The 21,354-nt window shown below is 45.5% G+C and overlaps 3 protein-coding genes across 6 annotated transcripts in view; 2 read left to right on the forward strand and 1 right to left on the reverse strand.

Moving 5' to 3' along the window:
* The first annotated feature begins 395 nt into the window (after positions 1-395).
* LOC147046166 (tubulin beta-2A chain) lies at positions 396-3,679 on the forward strand. Of its 2 annotated transcripts, XM_085929559.1 has the most exons (5): positions 396-452; positions 937-1,045; positions 1,215-1,223; positions 1,810-1,920; positions 2,450-3,679. In XM_085929559.1, exons 1-5 carry the CDS (start codon positions 396-398, stop codon positions 3,517-3,519), a joined length of 1,356 nt encoding a protein of 451 aa, XP_085785685.1. In that variant the 3' UTR covers positions 3,520-3,679. The 2 variants fall into 2 exon arrangements, with proteins under 2 accessions (XP_085785685.1, XP_085785684.1); XM_085929558.1 differs by lacking the exon at positions 1,215-1,223.
* Positions 3,680-4,849: 1,170 nt separating this feature from the next.
* The window catches only part of LOC147046167 (desmoglein-2-like protein), a 155,056-nt gene continuing 138,551 nt past the window's right edge, over positions 4,850-21,354 (reverse strand). Inside the window, exons 1-14 of one of the 3 annotated variants that reach the window (XM_085929681.1) lie at positions 11,183-11,400; positions 10,209-10,322; positions 9,775-9,930; positions 9,556-9,697; positions 9,317-9,480; positions 9,069-9,203; positions 8,812-8,997; positions 8,414-8,691; positions 8,189-8,331; positions 7,883-8,104; positions 7,439-7,669; positions 7,187-7,308; positions 6,794-7,105; positions 4,850-6,717 (exon numbers count right to left, since the gene is read on the reverse strand). In XM_085929681.1, coding sequence (XP_085785807.1) covers positions 5,647-6,717; positions 6,794-7,105; positions 7,187-7,308; positions 7,439-7,669; positions 7,883-8,104; positions 8,189-8,331; positions 8,414-8,691; positions 8,812-8,997; positions 9,069-9,203; positions 9,317-9,480; positions 9,556-9,697; positions 9,775-9,930; positions 10,209-10,322; positions 11,183-11,227 — 3,321 coding nt within the window. In that variant the 5' untranslated portion in view covers positions 11,228-11,400 and the 3' untranslated portion in view covers positions 4,850-5,646. Of the gene's footprint in view, positions 6,718-6,793; positions 7,106-7,186; positions 7,309-7,438; positions 7,670-7,882; positions 8,105-8,188; positions 8,332-8,413; positions 8,692-8,811; positions 8,998-9,068; positions 9,204-9,316; positions 9,481-9,555; positions 9,698-9,774; positions 9,931-10,208; positions 10,323-11,121; positions 11,141-11,182; positions 11,401-21,354 lie in introns of those variants that run through there. The other 2 variants (XM_085929683.1, XM_085929682.1) reach the window with 2 other exon arrangements.
* On the forward strand, positions 14,903-20,767 carry dsc2l (desmocollin 2 like). The gene is made up of 16 exons (XM_085930612.1): positions 14,903-15,137; positions 15,215-15,305; positions 15,423-15,619; positions 15,790-15,888; positions 16,646-16,801; positions 16,966-17,110; positions 17,185-17,339; positions 17,416-17,550; positions 17,629-17,814; positions 17,893-18,140; positions 18,223-18,365; positions 18,443-18,667; positions 18,736-18,957; positions 19,036-19,151; positions 19,230-19,475; positions 19,552-20,767. The coding sequence occupies exons 1-16, from the start codon at positions 15,099-15,101 to the stop codon at positions 19,750-19,752; spliced, it is 2,604 nt and encodes an 867-aa protein (XP_085786738.1). The 5' UTR covers positions 14,903-15,098; the 3' UTR covers positions 19,753-20,767.

The following is a 21,354-nucleotide window of genomic DNA, read 5'->3' on the forward strand; positions in this document are numbered from 1 at the left end:
TTACTTATTTACTTATTTATTTTTACAGAAGAGTCTTACTATACATTTGTCACAAAATGCGAATGCGTCAGTGTGTGTGTGTGTGTGTGTGTGTGTGTGTGTGTGTGTAACAGCCTCATTCTGCTGGTGAGGCATGCCGAGGATGACACAGCACATTTGATGCTGCGTCTGCTGCATCACTGCCGAGCTCTGCCATTGGCTGCCAGGGATGCTGAGGATGCTGCAACGTCATCCTCCAGGCGGCACCGCTGATCACGTGCCTGAGGGAAGCGTTGACTCTGAGCCGCACCGCAGCGCCGCAGCACAAGCCGGCCAAGCCAAGGAGCCACAGCAGCGGACGTACCGCAACCACCACAGCAGCCACCCAGTCAGCCATCGGCGCACGACTCCGCATCATGAGGGAAATCGTGCACATCCAGGCCGGACAATGTGGCAATCAGATTGGGGCCAAGGTACTCGTTGACTGTTGTCCAATCCAGCAAGTTGTCCCATTTGGTCAGAGAGAAAAATTTGCATGCTTAAAAGATTTAGCGATACATTATGGATCTCTCGGTTATAATCAAGCAAGTATCAAATGTATGCATGGACTCAAGTTTGATGTCATTTGGACACCAAGCAGATTGTGAAGGGCGTGGCTTTTTGTAATTGGATGCTATGCTCATGCGTAGCAACCTGGATTTGTGCGTCTTGCTCTTCCTATCCCAAAAACATCTCAGTAAGTTTAAGCCAATCTTTTAAAAAAAAAAAATGAAACGAGTGGTTGGCACATCCGCCTTAGAGATTCGCCGTTTGGGTGTGAATCTCCTTCCTGTCTGGACGTGACATTTATACAAAAGCATGTATGTTTATATGAATTCAAAACAAAACAATGGATGTTAGTTTCTAAACACGAATAGTGAGACAAACTGAAGCTTGAACAAAACTGTTGTCTTCTAGTTCTGGGAGGTGATCAGCGACGAGCACGGCATCGACCCGTCGGGCAGTTACCAAGGTGACAGCGACCTGCAACTGGAGAGGATCAATGTGTACTACAATGAGGCTTCAGGTAAATAACAACCTAAGAGCATAAATTCTTCTTTCGTGAGAGAAAGTAGGTCCCGACACACCCAAAATAGTGAACACAATCGATGACGGTGAACAGCAGCTTTAAATCTCTCTCTCTCTTTTTTTTTTTGTCTTCATCTCCATGTCCACCTCCACCCATGTGTCCACAGGGAGCACAGGTACAGTATCTGCACTCTCATCTTATCGCATCTCACTGTCTCCTGCATTTGCTGCAGTCAGGTTACTTCAGGTCACAACTCGCTCAGCCTTCAGCCGGTCAGATTCAGTTGCAACTCCTCCTCTAGCTATCGACCGCTCTATCTAGCCATCTGTTGCTCTATCTGTCTATTATCCATCCATGGGTAATTTTATTTTTTTTTCCAGAAAAGTTGCACTTTTTCCACAAAGAAAAATGGAGATGCTGTGAGAACAAAGTCCTTTTTCTGTGGGAAAGTCATAAAGTTGCTAGGAGAACAAAAAGTGGTTAGAGGTTGCTGCCGAGCACAGGGGCTCATTGTTCGAGCAAAGACAAGGCTTGAAAGGAAGACACATTTTGGAAAAGGGCCTCGCTTGAACCGACTGTGCCGACCTCAGCGCTTTAAGAGGCCCAGTGGTTTGGAAGAAGCCATGCAGTATGTTGCAGCACTTTGCTGGATCGCTCAGCGTAAAGGGCGTGTCATATGTCAAAGACAGATGGAGGGACATTCAGTCACTAAGTGTGGAATGACATCATCCAGTTCCTCTCTCTTCTTTGTCATCCCAAAGGCAGCAAGTTTGTCCCCCGGGCCATTCTGGTAGACCTGGAACCCGGGACCATGGATTCGGTTCGATCGGGCCCATTTGGCCAGCTGTTCAGGCCTGACAACTTTGTCTTTGGTGAGTGGAATTATGAGCCAAAAAGACACACAAACACAGCGTGACTGCACGAGTGTCCCAAGAGCAGCCGCTGCATTCCACAGCGCACGGCCCTTCACGATATTGTGCGAGTTGTTAGCCTGGGCGCTAGGTGACACGCTGTCAGCTCTCTTGGTGGTCGCAAGGGAGGGGCTGCCATCAACAAGCCACTGACAGGTCCTATTCATTCTCATCATGGCCAAAAGAAACAGTGAGTTGTAGTCCGATTCCTACCAGCGGTGGCGTAGTGGTTCACATAGCTAACTTTTGTGGAGCTAGCGTGGGGTCATTTCCCACACAGACCATTTCACAATTAAATGTCCCAATCCAGCTAAGTGTGTCTTTTGCACATTGGTTAGGTTTTGCTTCTAGTTTCTTTCGTCAGTCCGGTCCCTTGTGTCAACCAATCACCTCCCTCCTACCACCGGCGTCTTGTCCAGTTGTTCCATGTTGTCTTGTAAAAGTAGGATAAATGCAAACTCTCCATGTGATGGAAACATACGTCTCGCAGGTCAAAGTGGAGCGGGAAACAACTGGGCCAAGGGTCACTACACGGAGGGAGCCGAACTGGTGGACGCAGTTCTGGACGTGGTGAGGAAGGAGTCAGAGAACTGCGACTGCCTGCAGGGCTTCCAGCTGACACACTCACTGGGCGGCGGCACCGGCTCCGGGATGGGCACCCTGCTGATCAGCAAAATCCGGGAGGAGTACCCCGATCGCATCATGAACACCTTCAGCGTCATGCCGTCACCCAAAGTGTCCGACACGGTGGTGGAGCCGTACAACGCCACGCTGTCCGTTCACCAGCTGGTGGAGAACACGGACGAGACCTTCAGCATCGATAACGAAGCCCTCTACGACATCTGCTTCCGCACTCTGAAACTCACCACGCCCACCTACGGGGACCTCAACCACTTGGTGTCAGCCACTATGAGTGGGGTCACCACCTGCCTGCGCTTTCCCGGCCAGCTCAATGCCGACCTGCGCAAACTGGCCGTCAATATGGTGCCCTTCCCCCGCCTGCACTTCTTCATGCCGGGTTTCGCCCCCCTCACCAGCAGGGGAAGCCAGCAGTACCGTGCCCTGTCGGTTCCCGAGCTCACGCAGCAGATGTTCGACGCTAAGAACATGATGGCGGCGTGTGACCCGCGCCATGGCCGCTACCTAACCGTGGCGGCCATCTTCCGCGGCCGCATGTCCATGAAGGAGGTGGACGAGCAGATGCTGACCGTCCAGAACAAGAACAGCAGCTACTTCGTGGAGTGGATCCCCAACAACGTGAAGACGGCCGTGTGCGACATCCCGCCGCGCGGGCTCAAGATGTCGGCCACCTTCATCGGCAACAGCACGGCCATCCAGGAGATCTTCAGGAGGATCTCGGAGCAGTTCACCGCCATGTTCCGCAGGAAGGCTTTCCTGCACTGGTACACAGGCGAGGGCATGGACGAGATGGAGTTCACAGAGGCCGAGAGCAACATGAACGACCTGGTGTCTGAGTACCAGCAGTACCAGGACGCCACCGCCGACGAGCTGGGGGAGTACGAGGAAGACGAACTGGAGGATGACGACGGCCGCCATTGAGAAGGTGCTGCCTTGGGAACTGGAAACCGACCTCTGCAGTATAGATTCAGTTTTTCTCTGGCCGTTGAATCGATTGCAACCGAACTGTTCTGTTTCTCCTTTCATCTGAGAGGGCTTCATCAGTTCATGTAAATATGGAAACCTAAGTCCTTATGGTCCAGTTGTGTATTATTTCTGGTGGTTCTTAAAACTGAGTTTTCCACACCAACGCAGCCTTGTTTCGTGAACCGATATCAACAGAACAGATCAGTTGCGACCGATTCAATGAGCCGGATGAATGAAAATATCCCCGCCCGCAGTCTAAATGTATGACAATAAAAAGAGATGTCAACGCAGATATTCTCACCAAGTACATGAGTCATTCTCAATGCAGGTTGAAACTGCCATTGCTTTTTGCGTGGGCAAAACAAAGTTTTGTCTTGATAGATTCCGATTAAAGATTATACGTGCAATTGAGCAACTGTCTTTTTTTTTAAGGCGCGGTGAGAGCTCAGTAGGAGTGTAGTCCTCCGACTTATTTGGATACAAAGGTGTGGCTGACGCCAACAAAACCAGTGAATCATAATTGTTTTAAAAATGAAGTCAAATCAGAATCATTTGAAAGAACAAATTCAAAAATACTAAGTCCATTTTTTCTTTTTCAATAGTTCCTACTAATGTTGCTTATCACGCTGAAAGTGAACGTGATGAAGCGATTAATCATTGACACGCATGCAAACAATCCATGGGTAGTTTCGGGAGACTGTGGACTCTGTTTCTTTAAATGCGGCCCCACCCTACACCGTCTGTCTGACAGGCAGGAATGCCTCATTATGAAAACATCTGCAGTGACATGACTAATGACCTCACACGCGAGCACATACACGCACGCACGCATGCACACACACACACACACACACACACACACACACACACACACACACACACACACACACACACACACACACACACACACACACACACACACACACACACACACACACACACACACACACACACACACACACACACACACGCACGCACACGAAGAGTCGTGGGGAGGCCTGAGGGAGAACGTGCAGGTGAGAGTTCAAGAAATATTACTCCACCAGACAAGATATGATTCATGATACTTGCGTGGCACATGAGTCATACGTCAGAAACATTTGTGTGAATTTTTGTGGAATCTTGAGATGATGATGAAAACCTGATTCCAACCTTCTTTTTTGTTCACAGTAAGGCCACATGACCTAATTCTATTCCATTACCACATTTCAGTGTTGGTCACTAGAGAACAAAGCATTTCTGTGTAATCAATTGATCAGAAATAAAGAGGGCAAGGTAACAAATCTGATTTGACAGATCTGCTTTGTCTTTAATGCAATACGGGCTATTTACATTTTGAATGTTACAACTTGTATGAAATATTTGCGTATCAAAAGCAAAGGGAGAAAAGGCATCTCACGGAAAAGCAATTCATTATTCCCCCCCAAAAAAAGCTACCAAAAGAAATATAATGCATCCATACTCACGTTTGGTTGCAGGATTTTAAAACACGTTGGGTTTTGTTAGCAAAAATGCTTTGGATATGTTATTGCCGTAGATCTATTTGAAAGACCGAAAATAAACAGTCGCTGATTAGTTGCACTATAACTAAAGCTCAATCTTCGCAAGGTCAGCTCCAGGCATTCCTAAAGTTAAAGTATTACGAACTGATTATCAGAATCACACCAAACACATTGTAGCACATAAAGAACCCTAAAACAGAAACGTTGTTCTCCAGAGCTTATTATTTTCAAATGAAAAAGCAAATACGATAGTGTTTATTCACTCTGTACTGTAGATGGTGGAAGGTTCTTCCAATATGTCCAATACATCTCGGTTATTATTATCTGTAATTGCTATATTGTGATTTACGGTTATGATCATACCCGCATTTGCTATCTTTGTGTTTCTCTCAAGTAAACAAAATACTGTTTGTAAAATACTCAACCAAATCATCCTAAACCGTTTCAAAAGTGAGCGCCTGGAAGAACTTGGTTCAATCAAGACCCACAACCAACAATATGAACATTGGGACTGCATAAAAGATATCAGAAATACAGTGAAGAGTGCTTCCAGTGGACATTCCGATAGCAAACGTTATCTTTAAGCTCGAGACGACGATTCTATATTCCGCTCTGTAACCGATACCTGCTTTCGCTGCTGCACCACCACCCTCTGGCCGACTTGCGACTTGGGTGTGGCTTTCAGGACAAAGTCCTCCTTTGACCCTGTGGAATCTTGAGAAGCCAATGAGAAACTCCTAGCCTGCACACTTTGACCCCTGACATCCAATCCATGCTCACTTGATCCCTGACCTGTCTGGACTACCTGTGCACCCCCACCGGAAGATCCCTTTTCCACCAGCAAAACTTGTCTAGATAAGGTTGTTTGTTCGCCAGATCCCTGACCGGTCTGGACGAGGGCCACCTGTGCACCCTGGCCCCGACCCATAGACCCGTTCTCCACCACCAGTATTTGTCTCGGTAAGGTTCCTTGAGCCACCTGCCCAACTTGGCCATCCACAAGTACCATCCCTTGAGATCCCTGGAGGCCCCCGATTTGAACCAGGCCTTGGGTCAGCCCAACCTGACCCACTCCCTGTTGACCGACTTGGACCAGGCCTTGTGTCAGCCCAACCTGTCCCACTCCCTGATGGGCACCTCCCGTGACAAGCACCATTTGGGACTGGGGCTCAACGACATACATGGGTGCCGAGGCGTAGTACAAGGCTGGCTGTTGCACGAGCAGGGTTTGACCGGGAATCACGACATTGTCTTGAACGTGGACCTTAGAGAGCGTGGATGATCCCTCTTGGACAATTGTGGATTTTCCAGATGTTACCTTGGAGGTTCTGAGAGTGTCGACATGGAGGCGATCCTGGTCTCTAACGCTCTCTGTGTGAGTCTGGACATGATTCTGAGGGGAAGGCCTGACAGGAGACAGCGGTCTGACCGGTGGACAGATACTTATGTGTGCATCCACTTGAGCTGACCCCTTGCAAATCTCAGCCAAGGTTTTGAATTTAGGGTCCAGGTCATCGAGGAACGAGAAGTCGTTGTCATTCTCATGGATGCTGCAGCAGCCTATGGAACCTGACAGAGACTCCCCGCCCTCGTAGTCATAGACTAGAACGGCATCTTTCTCCTGGGACTGCTGGGCAGTATGGTTGGATTTCTGGAAGAAAGTAAAAACAATCAATTATTGAGTTGAGTTCAACTTGAGGGGTGGTCAAGTTGGGTTTGGTACTCACACTGGAATAGTATTCCTCGAGGAAGTGATCGGACACGGCCAGGTCGTCAAAGGCCCCGCCTCTATACTGGGAGAATTGACCTTGCCCCATCATCGTCCCCCCATCTATGACGTTCATCCTTCCATGGCCAGAAAATTGGTTGTACTCGTTGTACAGGTGCACATTGTTGGTTGTTAAGTTGGAGTGCTCATTGCCAGAGATAAGCGCTCCACCCCCTTCAATCAGTCCCCTGATGTAGCCCTTTCCTCCCAAGTTTATGTCCTTGCAAATGATCACCTGTTCGGCATCTGGGGTGTGTATGAGAGGAACTTCCTGTGGAATAAAAGCCAACGAGCCATCAGTCAAGCTTTTTTTTTTTTTTTTTTACCGACTAACCGGAAAGAATCCAAGTACCCGATCTTCTCCTTGGCACTCGGTGTGGTAGGAGATAAGTTGCTGTTTGGTATCAAACGGAATGGCTTTGAAATCTCCTCCAGTTCCTCCGCACATGCAGAAGAGCAGCAGAAGCGGCACCACTAATGTGACACAAAAATATGTCAGGTGATGCATTCCGACAGGTTGGAAGTAGTGCTAGCTAGTTCTGGCAAAATCTGACAGGTAAAAAGTTGGACCAGAATGGTGACAAAGAAGTGTAAACACACTCACAGAGCAGCAGCAGAAGTCCCAACAGCAAAAGTAGAATTCCCCCGACACCAAAATCGGAACGCCTTTCAATGTGGGCCGCACAGATTTTAGTGTTTTCCTCACACGTGCACACAACAACGTCAAGCATCTGAAAGTCGCCGCACGACTTTCCTTGCTGGTCCTTGATCTCAACAGCCACTTTGTACATGCCTGGCCGCAAGTTATTTTGATCTCGCAGGATTGCCGTCGTGCCTGAAGTCAAAGACAGTCAATGGGTTTTAAAATGGGCCAATCGTATGTTTTACATGACAAGAAGTTTATCAGTGAAGGAACACTAGACAAGAGACTACGGCGTCTCGGTGTAAGCGAACGTTAGGATGAGTGTTCAGCGATCTTGACGTACAATCGAGCTGAGCAGCGCATACTGGTAACGATAATAAGAGGGTAGCTAAAACTCGGTCGTACCATTGAGGTGTTCCACCGACCACTTCCCGTGGCTGCTGGTCGAAATCACAGTGAACTCAAACGGGGCCGAGTTGGGGAACTCGTCTTTATCTACAGCCGTGACGTAGAGGAAGTTTTGGTCGTAGCACATGGTCTGACTCGTGGTGGTCACTTTGGGACAGTGATCGTTGAAGTCTTCCACCTGAATGGCGATGGTCCCCGTGGCAGTCTTTGAGGTCACTTCTGAGACGTAATCAAGCATACACTCAATACTAATCACCCAACTTCCATCTATCCATCACAGCGACATATTTCTCCAGAACTTACCCTGGCTGATGCATATGATTTGGGCGTAGTACGTTCCGTTGATCAAAAACTTGGACTCTCGATCGGGTAGTTTGTTCAGTCTAATTTCTGCGGTTTTCTCATTCACGATCAACCAGTTGTCATCATCGCGGAATTTAACATACCTAGAAGAACGAGAACAAGTTTGGTCTTGAGTCATAGGTCACGACTACGTGTGAAGTCTTTTTGGCCAAAAAGATGTCCGACCTCACGTTGGTGGCAATTTGCTGCGTGTCGGTGTCAATGGCGGCGTATGTGGTAATGACCGAGTTGATGGAGATCAACGTGTGGTCCTCAGACAGAGTCACCACTTTGACGGACGGCTGGAATCGGGGACCCTCCTTCTGATTGATCACGTTGATCTTCACCGAGTACGACTTTGAGACGACAGACGTGGAGGTGGAGGAGCTTCCGAAATCATAACTGGCCTTGTTGGAAACAACCACCGCCAAATTGAGGGACTTGAGCTCCTCGTAATCCAGCTCCTGCATACGCGAAGCACAAGAACAGGCTCGGTTTGGATTGGACAGTTTTCATCCGTCCTTTGGTGAGTTGCACATTGCGTTACATTCAATTACAATATTTACCTCTTTCAATTTGCTTACCTTTTGAATCATGATTATCCCCTGGTTGGTTTTAGCATCGGTCGTGATGCTAAAATAGCCTCCTTCGTTCCCTGAGATGATTTGAAAGACGGCCAGCCAATTATCCGAGAATTCCAGATCCAAGTCGATGGCCTGGATCCTCAGCACTTCCACGTTGATGGTGTTCTCCTCTACACTGCCCTCGTACTGCACACAACAGGAGTTCAAGTGGGCCCAAGGGATCGTTTAGAAACGAAAGAGATGTAATCTTGACGTACCGATTCTTTTTCCAGAGTGGGGACGTTGTCATTTATGTCCAGGATTTTGATCTCAACTTCACCCGTTCCTACGTTTCCTCCGGATTGTCCATTTAAATCCGAAGCTTTGACAATCACCTTGTATGTATCTTTTTTCTGAAAGAATACAGGAATAACATTGTCAGAATTCCCCCACCTTTTTTTTTTTTTTTTTACTACATTGGCTTCATAAAAACACAATAAAAAAGTTTTCTAGTGAAGCGCCTCACCTCCCTGTCCAGAGTGTTTCGCCGAACCGAGACATCTCCGGTCTGAGAGTTGATAGAGAACATGCCGGCAGTGCTGCGCGTCTCCACGATGCTGTAAAAGATCTGGGAGCTTATGGTGTTCTCTTGATCTGCATCGGTGGCGATCACACTCATGACAATTGTGCCTGCGAAACGACCGATTGATGGTTACCGACACAAAAAAAAATCTTTGCCATCATCAAGCAGACGTTGTTGGATACCTGCGGCGCATGATTCCTTGACGCTTCCCACTTGGCCTACTTTGATTATGGGGGTATTGTCATTTTCATCCACAACAGTAATTCGGATGTCAACATCCTTTTCGGCACGAGACCCGTCTTCATATTTTGCCACTCCTTTTAACTAAAACAACAAAGAAAAGAATCTTGGGCTTTCCAGTGTGTCTGTTTTTTTGTTTGTTTTTAACAAAGTGATCTTACATTATAAAAGGCAATCTCCTCTCGGTCCAATACTTTATAGGCTTTCAAAATGCCAGTTCTTTGGTCCACCCCGAATACACCAACTGGAGGCTCGTCAGAACCAGGTCCCTTTAGCGAATACAATATCGTCGTGTAGTTCTCTTTATCGGAGCGAATCTGTAACATAAACATAAAAGGATTTATCGAAACACACACAAGAAAACATTTTTGGAATAGGCCCACCATTCTCAATATGAACAAATGTGAGCCAGTTGTGCCTTTTTTTTCGATACACGACTCTGACAAGTAACATTAGCATCTCGTGCTAACAAAAAGTTGTGCTGTGGTACAACTTGTTACTAAAATGTGTCTACTTGAAAACAATGCAGCATCATGATGTCATCATCACTCGGTTTTGTGTGTGTTCATGAGAAATATGGGGAAAGGGCACATACTTTGCCAATGTTTGTCCCAGAGTAGTCGTGGTTTTCCTTCAGCTGCCTGGGATGTTCAATCCAATCTCTTTTCTGCCTGCGCAGTCCATTTCCTTCTGCCCGCATAGGAACGAGCTGCAGGTATGCACAAGAAGGGGATAAAGAATAGGAGTGGGCGTAAATATACACGTCATGAGAAGTGTGGGCTTTCTAAAAAAACAATCTGATTATTGCATAATATAATAAGAGTCAATTTATGCAATTAAAGCGTTTCACTTTCAAGTCGTCTGTTCTTAATGTGAATACATTTGAAATCATTTTGAATACTTAAAAAGAATATTTTGATATAGAGGCCAATTACAGTATTCTCAAACTTGAATAAACTATTAAATACATAAAATCTATTTAATAAAATGCATGGAGATATTGATGAGGAAATAAAGTGTGAACAAATAATGGTCTTCCACTTTTTTTTTGGTTCTTTTATCACAAACAATTTATTTTAGGTTGCATTACCTGACACGTTCCGCTGATGAAGGCGGAAGTACATGTCAGGTAATGCAACCTAAACTAAATTGTTTGTGATAAAAGAACCCCCCAATAAAGTGATTGACAAGTGAAACAAAATGAACTTAGTGAATTTAAAATGAATTTAATAAATACAAATTAATTCCATTGAAAGTTAATTTACTCAGACTGCGCAACTGACATCTTTAGATTAAATTCATCATTCTGGCTCCACGTTTAAAATGCGCAGAATTCAAATCCGCTACTCGCAACGCAAATTACAATAAGCCAATTAAAAAAAACAAAAAAAGCCGCGCCTTCACTTTTCATGTGCCTCAAGCGGGCTAAATTCCACTCGGGCTTGAGACAGTTGACTTTCTGACTTGTCTTGACACGCAAAACCCAGAAGCCCACAAACAAGCCCCACCTGAGGAAGGGTCCGTTACTCGCTTCGCCACTAGAACGACTTTGAGCTGCGCCACACTCACCGTCAAGCAGCAAAGTAGAGCAAAAATGATGCCTCTCAACGCCATTGAGGGAATGAAAAAAAAAGTCCACTTGATAATCCGAAACTTTTTGGCCGTTATTTTCTGTCTATTGTTGCTGTCAAACTTTGACCCTTCGCGGGGCGAGGAAGAAGAACATGTAAGTGCAACGAGAGGGGTGGACGGACGGGCTGATCCCTCCCTCCCGTGGTTCGTTGCTGCTGATAACGGCCAAGGCGGAGGAGGGAAGCAGGGAGGTGCATCGACGGTCATCCACAGATCTGCCAGACAGCAGCAGCAAAGGCTGTTTCCAGTTCAAACGTTACTCATTTAGCCAGTTTCAGCATTACAAATATCTTCATTATTTCATATTCATTCATTTTAAGTCAAAGTCTGGTTTATGGTCAATTTCTTCACATGCAAAGAGATCAAAATTTCGTTTCCCACTATCACACAATGAAGAGACATATTACAAAATATGTCTTGTCACCGTGGGACGTGAATTGATTCATATCTTTAAAAATGTATTTTGAGACTTGCTGAAAGTGAGTGCCCAGGTAACAACCAATCATGGTTTAGCTCGCAAATGTCACATGACCAAAGCCAGAAAACAGGTGAACCGTCAGCAGCCCTTACCTGTGATGTTATTTTCAGGTAACAGCAAGTGGCAAAATGCCTTCTTAAATGTATAAAAAATGTTTGAAATTTAGCAAATTAACTAATAATAAAATATTCAATTTTGACTGCTGAAAAAAATAAGTATCCCACAAAGCTCAAAAGTATACTTACTATACCTGAAAATGTTGAATGTACATTCTTTCCATGTTTTATTGACACATTTTATCCAAAATCTACATTCTGATTAAAATAAAAAAAATAGTACTCAGACTACACTTCCAGTTGGCCAGTCTTCCTGAATGGTTGAGCAAACACATTAAGGGCCACATTTTTGAAACAGACAAATATGCTGGGTCATTAAAAAAAAAAAATAGATCAATTATGTGCCTCTATATATGTAGAGTATTATTCATTTTTGTACATCAAAAGAAAAATACGTCATTATTTTGGAATGAGAATAATTCTAAATGGAAACACGAAACATTAAAGGGAAGTCAAGTCCAACATTTACTTTCCAATACTGTGTTGTGTACGGCCCCACGAGTCCAAACATGTAATTCTGATCAATCTCACATTGTGGACTATGAATTAAACACTCAGCAAAATGGATGGAGATGCATGCTGACACATCAGCTAAAGTGACTCTTTTTTAGCATGAATACAGATCTTGCACATAAAAGGGAGGATTTCAGTTTTAATGACCAAACTCTCTTCTCCTTTATATCAGAACTACTGTAAGTGACGCCATTTGTTTGTGTGTGTGTGTGTGTGTATCCCAGAAACGCACAACGCCACCATTTCCTTGGAAGTACAATGTTTAATTGTGCCAGATAAGTTCCACGGTGCCACTCCTTCGACTGACTGCACTTTGCATGGCGACAACACAGTCAGCCAATGTGCGCCTCTTTCTTAATCTGCTCGTGTTCACTGACTGCACTGAACAAACACGTCCGCTCAAAGTCACAGGGAATGCAACGCCGTGCCAAAGGTGTGCTCCCAGGGAATGTCACGGGCACGGGGCAACTTCTACACTTGTGTGAGAACACATCAGTCTAAAAGGCAGGCCAAAATATTTCAAGACTACACTATTTATGTTTCAATCTGGTCGAGGTTTGTATTCATAGTTATTATTTTACTATTGATAAAAAAGTGTCCAACAGAAGCAGAACGCACGTGACGTGCCCACTTGAGTTGCCACTTGCCACACACACACACACACACACACACACACACACACACACACACACACACACACACACACACACACACACACACACACACACACACACACACACACACACACACATGCCCAGAGCAAATGGTTACATAAAGCGTACTTGGCATACGCGTACAATCGTGTGACATTAATGCGACCTTTGAAATGAGATTACATGTCCGGTGGCGTGTTTAGATTGAACATGTGCAGATTGTTTTGGTCCAGATGTGTCAATTAAATTGAAACGCAGGTTGAAAGTTGTGTTGCGAGACGTTGGGCCCGTTGATGTGTTGCCATTTCAAAGCATTCTTTTTCAATTGGAACTTTTCCTAACTGTCATATTTGTGTCAAAATAAGTTAAAAGGTAAAATCCGATCGTTTTTTGCCACTTGCTGCAGTGGCCAGTCTCACAACAGCGTAGCCTTCCCTCTTGCAGATCCGCCAGCCTCTGCCCCTCTAAAATTCACTAACATCAGGTCTAATACGTTTTCCACCATTCATTATACTTCAGACACGGAAATAGAGTTTGTAGTCTTCATTCAACCGATGAAGGTGTACATTGAAGTCGCACTCGCTGCAGATGTTAACCACTTAAACATAAAAACAAACAAACACTGTCAAAGATGGATCAAATTACAAACCTGGTTGAATTCTAAATTGTACAATTTCAAGTCCAGATTAATCTTTGGGCCTACACTTAGTTTCTTTTAAATATAGCACCTGGCAAAATGTTGTAGCTGTTGGGGTCGCCATTAGTCTTTTTGACCTTTTGGGGCTTCCAGATTAGAGACAATGATAAACTGGAATTTTTTGTGTATTTTGTGATGCAAGTGTTTAAAAACTGCAATGACGTTTCATTTGTACAAGTTGCTTACATTTACTTACCGCTTCCACATTATTGGGACATTTACTGGAACAGCAAAATTCACAGTGAAAATGACTCATTTTTAGCTTATCACCAAAAATGAAGAGTTCAGGGCTAGTGGGTGGGGGGGAGGAGGAGAAGGGAGGAGGTTGCACTTTCAAATTGTGTGTGTCCATACACACGTCTCGTCTTGAACGTGTCACTTTCCTTCTGGGAGTGACAAGACTATTTGCTGAGTCGGTTTTGCGTTTACTGTTATGGCTCCCAGCCCTGGGCGGTTTCCTTGCATTCACGCCCATGACTCACAACAATCTTCCTGACATTTTTCTCACCTTTGCTTTACGCACGTAAAGTCTGGTTTGATTTCAACTTTATTTCTGTCTCTCTTTGCACAGTTTACGCTCGAGGACATTGGCCCGCAGTGTTGTCGACCACTTTTTTTTCCTCTCTCTCTCTGGCTTGCTTCTTTGCAAACACTTTTTTTTTAGAGATAACAAGTGGGAGGACAACCTCCCCACCCCCCTTTGCCAGCCAGGCTCCATTTAGTGCACATTCCTGCAGTGCTGAGCGAGGAGCCTTAGCTGTGTTGAGGAAAGAGGAGGGGCACATAGAGGTTGTTGAACTGTGCAGACTTGGGAGAATTTCCACAGACCGGATACACTTGAAAAACAAGTAGAAAAGACAATTGTGTCGAGGCTAGATGCACATCACACGCATACTTGCTCCCTTAGAGACATGCATAACTATTACTTGTGCAGCAGCATCAGTAGTGTAGTATTGTGCAGCTTTATGATGAAGACTTAAATGAAACATTGGGAAAAGGTCCTTTAAAAATCCCAAATTGGTGTCAAATAAATTGGAGAAACGGCTCCTCCTGCTGGAGGATTTTAGAATTTAGAACGTTTGGAGGAGTGCTTGGTGCACACAAGTCCTCCCCTCAATGATATGGAGCCTGCTGCGGAAGCTCGGCCTTTGGGTGGGGCGTTCAAGGTGTGTCCGGATTATTGACACACCGCCAGCAGCGAAGAGCGAGCGAGCGCAAAAGGTGCCGTGGAGTAGTCGGAGAAGCAGCAGGAGTTTTTTCTTCTAAGTGAACACAGCTTCCAAACAGACACCTGAACGCTCGAAACTTTTTCGCTTTTTTTTTTTTTTTTTAATGCTGTGAGGGGATTTTTTTTTTCTTGGAGCAAAGTGCAAATTTATATTTGAAAAGAAAAACGATGGCGAATGCTGTCATTTTCAACGTCTGCCTGGCGCTGGTGAGTCCGACATATGTTATTTTATGAACAAAGAGGAACCTTGTGATATTCGACACTAACTCTATGTGTAACTTTAGATCCTGGTCGGAGTAGATTCGTGCTTCGTCCCAAGCGTCCAGTACGTCCCGGTGCCGCAAATAATCCCGGCCAGATTCGAGATAAGCAGACGTAATTACAATTTCTTTTTTTTATTCATGATCTGACCCGTACCGCATTTCTGCAATAATAATAATTAAAAAAACAAAACAATAAAAGTCACTCAACCTGTTCTTCCCTTTGCTCCAGTCAATGTGGCAAGCTGCGCGAGCGTCACTTGCAACGACCGCGCTTTCAAAGTCTGGCCCAACGGTTCGGTGACAGCCACGACCGACGTCGAGGTCTCGTCTAAAGGCAGAACTTTCTCCGTTTGGGCTGAACGCAATGACGGGCGGCAGATGCAGATGGACGTCAACCTCATCGCCAGCGAGCAAATGATCAGACAGGTACAGCCCCCCCCCCCCCTCACCCCTGCGCACCCAACTTGCAAAAGTATTCACACCGGTACTTGAGTAAAAATATACATCGATACACAAATGCGTTGATAGTTGATAAAGCGACTTAACAAAGTAACAAGTAGATGTTCTTATTTCCCACTCCTGACTGTGCCGTGTAGCCCACTGACGTGCTGCAACGGTTCAGAAGACGCTGGAGCCCCCCACCCATCAATATCCTGGAGAATGACCCCGGCCCCTATCCAAGAGACGTCTCAAGGGTAATTTTTTCAAACACACGCGACACACCAAGCATTGTAATTATGCATTTCAATATACACGAAAACAAAAAAGTCATGACAAAAAATACAGCACACTATAATGCCGGATTTCCAAATGAAGGGTAGAATATTAGTCAGGGTTTCCAATTATCAAAATATCAAATGAATTATCGTATTATTGATTTGTCTGATAAGCGACACACGTGATTACGTTTTTTATGCAATCAATATTTTGCGTCATAAAACCGTTCCCCATTCCTCATGGCCACTTGGGACAATAATTTTTACAGTGACTCATATATACAGTACACATGACACGTGTGTGTGTGTGCCAACTGTTGAAAGACTCCCAACAGCCTTGAGATAAGAAGGGAAGAGTTTTTCATTTATAAAGCTGAAACACACCCAACCGTAACAATTACATAATAATATAGCAGAGTAATTTTTTGCTATTATGTCATAGTGAATAATTCAGTTTAGAATGATCTGTCATAAGGGTCATTTAAAACATTACTAGCACCTCTCAAATTTGTAACCGGATAGTTTGTTTTTGCGGTCTTAAAATGTTTCCAAAAGTGACTTTGAAACTTGGAAACTTACTTCACCCCCCCAAAAATATCCATTCCTGTCATAAAAGAATAAACTGTACATTTGAGCCTCTATTAATTTCTATGGCTACGCACGAAATATTTATTGATGTCAATAAGAGAATTTGCCTTGGTCATAAGATGGCGCTCGACTTTTGCTTCTGTTGCAGCTCGTGTCCGACACCGAAGCCGTTCATCAGGTGTACTATACTCTGACTGGGCCCGGCTACGACAAGTACCCAGAAGGAGTGTTTAGGTTTGACAGCGACTCTGGAATGTTGACTGTGCTCAAGTCGGTCGATCGTGAGGAGTTCCCGCGATTTGCCGTGAGTTGGCGCTTTTCCTCGTTCAGATTTTCAAAATAAAATGGAATTCAATTGATTTTAGATACATCTTCAACTTACTGTCACTTGCCAGTTTGATTCTATTGGAAACACTTCCAATTACAATCAATAATCTCATGAGCTATCATTCTGTTTTTCCTTTGCAGTTAATAACCAGGGTTTTTGACAAATTTTCGCGGCAAGAAACCGATGACCCTTTGGACATCTATGTCAATGTGGACGATGACAATGACAATGCGCCGCAGTTCAGCGACCAAATGCAATTTTCGGTGCCAGAGAAAAGCAAAGCAGGTGAGCAACTTGACACACCGTGGCCTGTTTAATGTTTGTTCTGGCAACAATCTTCTCAAATGAACACATCGCAGGGACCGTCATGGGGAAGGTGAACGCCACCGACAGAGACCAGGCAGGCACCGACCACGTGAAGATCCGATATTCCCTTTTGAGTGAATTGGACCGATTTGCCATCAACCCGACGACGGGGGTTTTGACAACGGCCACCAACACTTTAGACAGAGAGGTGAGGCCCGCCAGAGCTCGGGTCCCGTAATTTCAATTCTACCACGTGTGACGTGAACGGAATCTTCTCTCGTCAGAGTAAAGAAAAGTACAACGTGATTGTGCAAATTAAAGATATGGACGGCGGAGCCAAAGGTTTGTTCACCACTGGGACGGCGACCATCACGCTGACCGACATCAATGACAACCCGCCGACCTTCACAAAGAAATTGGTAATCAGCTTCCACATTTGGAAGACTTTTGAATTGTTGTTCATAATTGTTGAACCTTTGAATCTTTTCATCGTGCAGTACCAAGCCACCGCACAGGAGAACGAAGTCGGCAAACTTATTCTCCGAATGGCTGTCGAAGATAAGGATTTAAAAGACACGGCCGCTTGGAAATCCAAATTCGTTATCACTAAGGGCAATGAAAACGGAAACTTCCGGATGGAGACGGACCCCAAAACAAACGAGGGCCTTCTGTACATTTCTAAGGTGAGTTGCTTTTTACTTTGGAGTAACACCATGAGGAGTCCAAGCCATCTCAAGTAAAGAGTGCCGACGTCTTTCCAGCCATTAAATTTTGAGAAATCCCCAAAAATGAGGCTGGAAGTGATGGCCCGCAACGAAGCCGAGCTGAGCGGCACCACGGCCCAGTGGGAGATCGTCCCCGTGGACTTGACGGTTGGCGACGTGGACGAAGGTCCCGAATTCACGGCGCCAACCATTCGCTTCACCGTCAAAGAGAACACGCCAAACGGCACGGTGATAGGAACGTACAAAGCCATCGATCCGGAAACCAAGAGCAGCGACGGCATCAAGTAAGCGGCTCACTCTAACGGGACTTCGACTCGCTGGAAGGAAGCGAGACTGATGAGAACTTTGCGGACCGTCTCGCCGCAGGTATTACAAGATCATGGATCCGGCCGCCTGGATTAACGTGGACAGGAACTCAGGCGAGCTGAGGGTGGCGAATACCATCGACAGAGAGTCGCACTTTGTCAAGGAGGGACTTTACAACATCACCATGCGAGCTGTGGACGCAAGTATGTGGCTTCTACAAACAGATCCGTCGCCTCGAGTAGCCGACTTGAGCGGGAGCGTGTTCCTTAATGCCTTTCAGCTTCCAAGACCGGTACGGGAACGGTCATCATCCAGGTGGAAGACGTGAACGACAACGTGCCGGTTATCGTCCCGCCCGGCGAGAGGGTGGTGTGCGAGAAGGAAGGGGAACTGGGCTCGGCGCTGCTCGTGGCAGAAGATGCCGACGATGCGCCCTTTAAAGGCCCCTTCACCTTCAGCCTGCCGAATAACGAAGAGGGAAAATGGTCCATCATCAGATTCAATGGTAGGCGACGGTTCGTAGCTTGTCATTCTTCCGTCAGGCCCTAAACGGATTGCGCGCTTCCCTCGTAGACACGGCCGCCACGCTACGGCAGACCAAACACCTCCCCTTGAAGATCCATCAAGTTCCCATTGAGGTGAAGGATCTGCAGGGCAATGGGAAAATCCAGACAGTGAGCGTCAGGGTCTGCCAGTGCAGGAACGGCGCCTGCTTGACCAAGCCTTGGTCGTCCTCGCTGGGCCCGATGGGGTGGCTGGCGTTCCTCCTGCCTCTGCTCCTCCTACTGCTGCTATGTCAGTTCCTCTCCTCTTTTTTTGAGACGTGCCGTGTGTGAGGTTCCTTCCATCTAATGGGCCATTTTGCTCTTGCAGGCTTGCTGTTCGCCTGTTTGTGCACAACAAAGCCAGACTTGCAGATCTTGGAGGACACGACCGACAGCGGCGGAATCCTCATCAAATCCAACACAGAAGCCCCGGGGGAAGAAGTGGTAAGGAGCGAGAAGAGGTCTCACTCCCTTCAATCCGAGCGAGGCAAAAGAACTACTTTTTTTGTTCTGCTTCCACAGGACGCCAGTCTGATCAAGGTCCCCGTCCTCGGCTCGGATTTCAAAGGCTCGGTGGGCAATCAGGATTGGCAAACAAAGGGTTCCACCCTGGTACACCAGGACAACAACTTCTACAGGTCCAGCTTTGGTGCAACCGATACAGAGTTCTTCAGCAGAAATTACGACAGCCAGTACGGAAACCAGCAGATAAACTACGACTCAAACTTTCTCAATACTTGGCAAACAAACGAACGCTATTTGCGTCAGGTGATGACGACACTCCCGTTTTGCTCGATTATAAGCCTTTGGGCTCGTGTGTAAAACTTCTGGCTTTGCCTTTCAGAAACTTTCCTATTTCGGAGGCAAGGAGGACGACGGGCGCTACGCGGACGACATCATCCACCAGTACGGCTTTGAGGGAGTCGGCTCGGCGGCCGGCTCGGTCGGCTGCTGCAGCGATGACGTCGCCAACGAAAACCTCGATTTCTTAAACACGTTGGGACCCAAGTTCAAAAATCTTGCAAGCGTCTCCAAAAAGACATGAACAACCAAGCCGGAGAAAAATAGCCTTTTGCCCATTGGGTGCCCAGAATGCGACGCGGCGCGGCCCCTCCCACCCTGCCACCAACAATGAAAGGGAAGACAGAAGCCGAGTCATGTGGGCTTTTGCTCAAATTTTCTTTTTTAATCTCTGCTGCCTTGTCGTGAGTCCCAAGCACTGATAACCTTGCTGACTGTACATAGTGTACCTGTTGCTTTGCTTTTTTTTTTTTTGGAGTGGATTCTTGGTCGCTAGTAGCTGATGCATTGATGTTGTTTTTTTTTTGGCGAGGGGTGTGATCATTTTGTAACAATTTCAGGTTTTGGGGTTTTACTAATCCCATGTTTTCATAGTCAATGTGATTATCTGTTTTAAATGGCTCCCCAATTTGTTTTATAAAGTTTTGATATTTTTGATAATATGAACTAAGATACAATTGCCTAAGAGGCAAAAAAAATAATAATCAGGCAGACTTTAAAGTAGAGTCGGGCATTTGATCAATTGCATCTTGAAGCAACTGAGGGCATCTGACGCTCGAGTTCTGCTAACCTTAAACTACTATGGAAGCAGGGGTCCAGAACTTTCAGTGTTTTTTTTTTTCTTTTTTGCCCCATAGCAATAATGCTCACAGAATGAAATTGATTGATCAAGGAAATTGATTCAAATGCCTGCCCCTATTTTTTGTCTTTTTGACTACTATTGGTTCTTAAGTGTGCACACGCATTCCAACGGAATGTCATAGGTGGAGCGGGTGTGGCTCTAGTAGCTGTCAGCGGTTATTGCAACATTCTGCCTAAGACGTCTACACTAGGGCGTCAACTGGGTCTCTGGCGACGGCGTAACAAAAGAGTCTGATGACGGAAAATCTGGCATTTTGGCATTTGGCGTCGATGAACGTTCGAAATGAGAATGCGTAAAGGTAGATTTGGTTTAACTTATTGACTTCAACAGGCTGATGTCTTTTCACTGTAACACCTGTAGTGTGTGCGACTGTAAAATAATAAAAGGAACTCTTGTAGGAGTGTGAATATTTTCTCTTGGAGGAGGAGAAACAAAACAGGTTGCAGGTGGGAATGCTTTTTTTTTTTTTTTGGGGTGTGGCACTCTGACTCGCTTAAGTTCAAGCATACTTGCGTCTAGGACACCTACGGTTAAAAAGCGCCCCGCCCAACCTGGTTTCGTTGAATTACAGCACATAGCGTACAATCCTTTACACCTACTATGCTTTGAGCCGGGAATTTCAAATTCAGGCTCCGCTGCAATATACTGCCAGTATTGAATGAATTAAATATAAATAAATAAAAAATAAAAAATAAATAAAAAAAATAGATAGAAAATATTTAGAAAATCAAAGCATTCATTTTGCAATAATACAGAGAGGCATGTGACTGTTCTTTGATACATCAAAATAAGGTTGCTGCCTAGCAGTGGGTTACTCGACACGCGTGATCTTTCATTTTTTAAGACAACGTCATAAGAAAAAGTATTGTAGCGTACAATCAACATCACCCTCGAATGAATAATTCACAGCATATTTGGAATGGGGGAGATTCTGTAGATAACAAGCTTGTCTACATTATGCAGCGACCACCATAAATAAGTTAT

This window comes from Syngnathus leptorhynchus, chromosome 14, assembly GCF_054491065.1.
Source record: "Syngnathus leptorhynchus isolate UIUO chromosome 14, UIUO_Slep, whole genome shotgun sequence".
Lineage (NCBI taxonomy): Eukaryota > Metazoa > Chordata > Actinopteri > Syngnathiformes > Syngnathidae > Syngnathus > Syngnathus leptorhynchus.

Excerpts from the sequence above, each read along its gene's own strand:
- dsc2l (XM_085930612.1), top strand. The coding sequence starts at position 15,099 with ATGGCGAATGCTGTCATTTTCAACGTCTGCCTGGCGCTG. Across the intron at positions 15,138-15,214 it reads TCAACGTCTGCCTGGCGCTG|ATCCTGGTCGGAGTAGATTC; the intron begins GTGAGTCCGACA and ends GTGTAACTTTAG. Across the intron at positions 18,668-18,735 it reads GTCCATCATCAGATTCAATG|ACACGGCCGCCACGCTACGG; the intron begins GTAGGCGACGGT and ends CTTCCCTCGTAG.
- LOC147046166 (XM_085929559.1), top strand. The coding sequence starts at position 396 with ATGAGGGAAATCGTGCACATCCAGGCCGGACAATGTGGCAATCAGATT. Across the intron at positions 453-936 it reads GCAATCAGATTGGGGCCAAG|TTCTGGGAGGTGATCAGCGA; the intron begins GTACTCGTTGAC and ends GTTGTCTTCTAG. Across the intron at positions 1,921-2,449 it reads GCCTGACAACTTTGTCTTTG|GTCAAAGTGGAGCGGGAAAC; the intron begins GTGAGTGGAATT and ends TACGTCTCGCAG.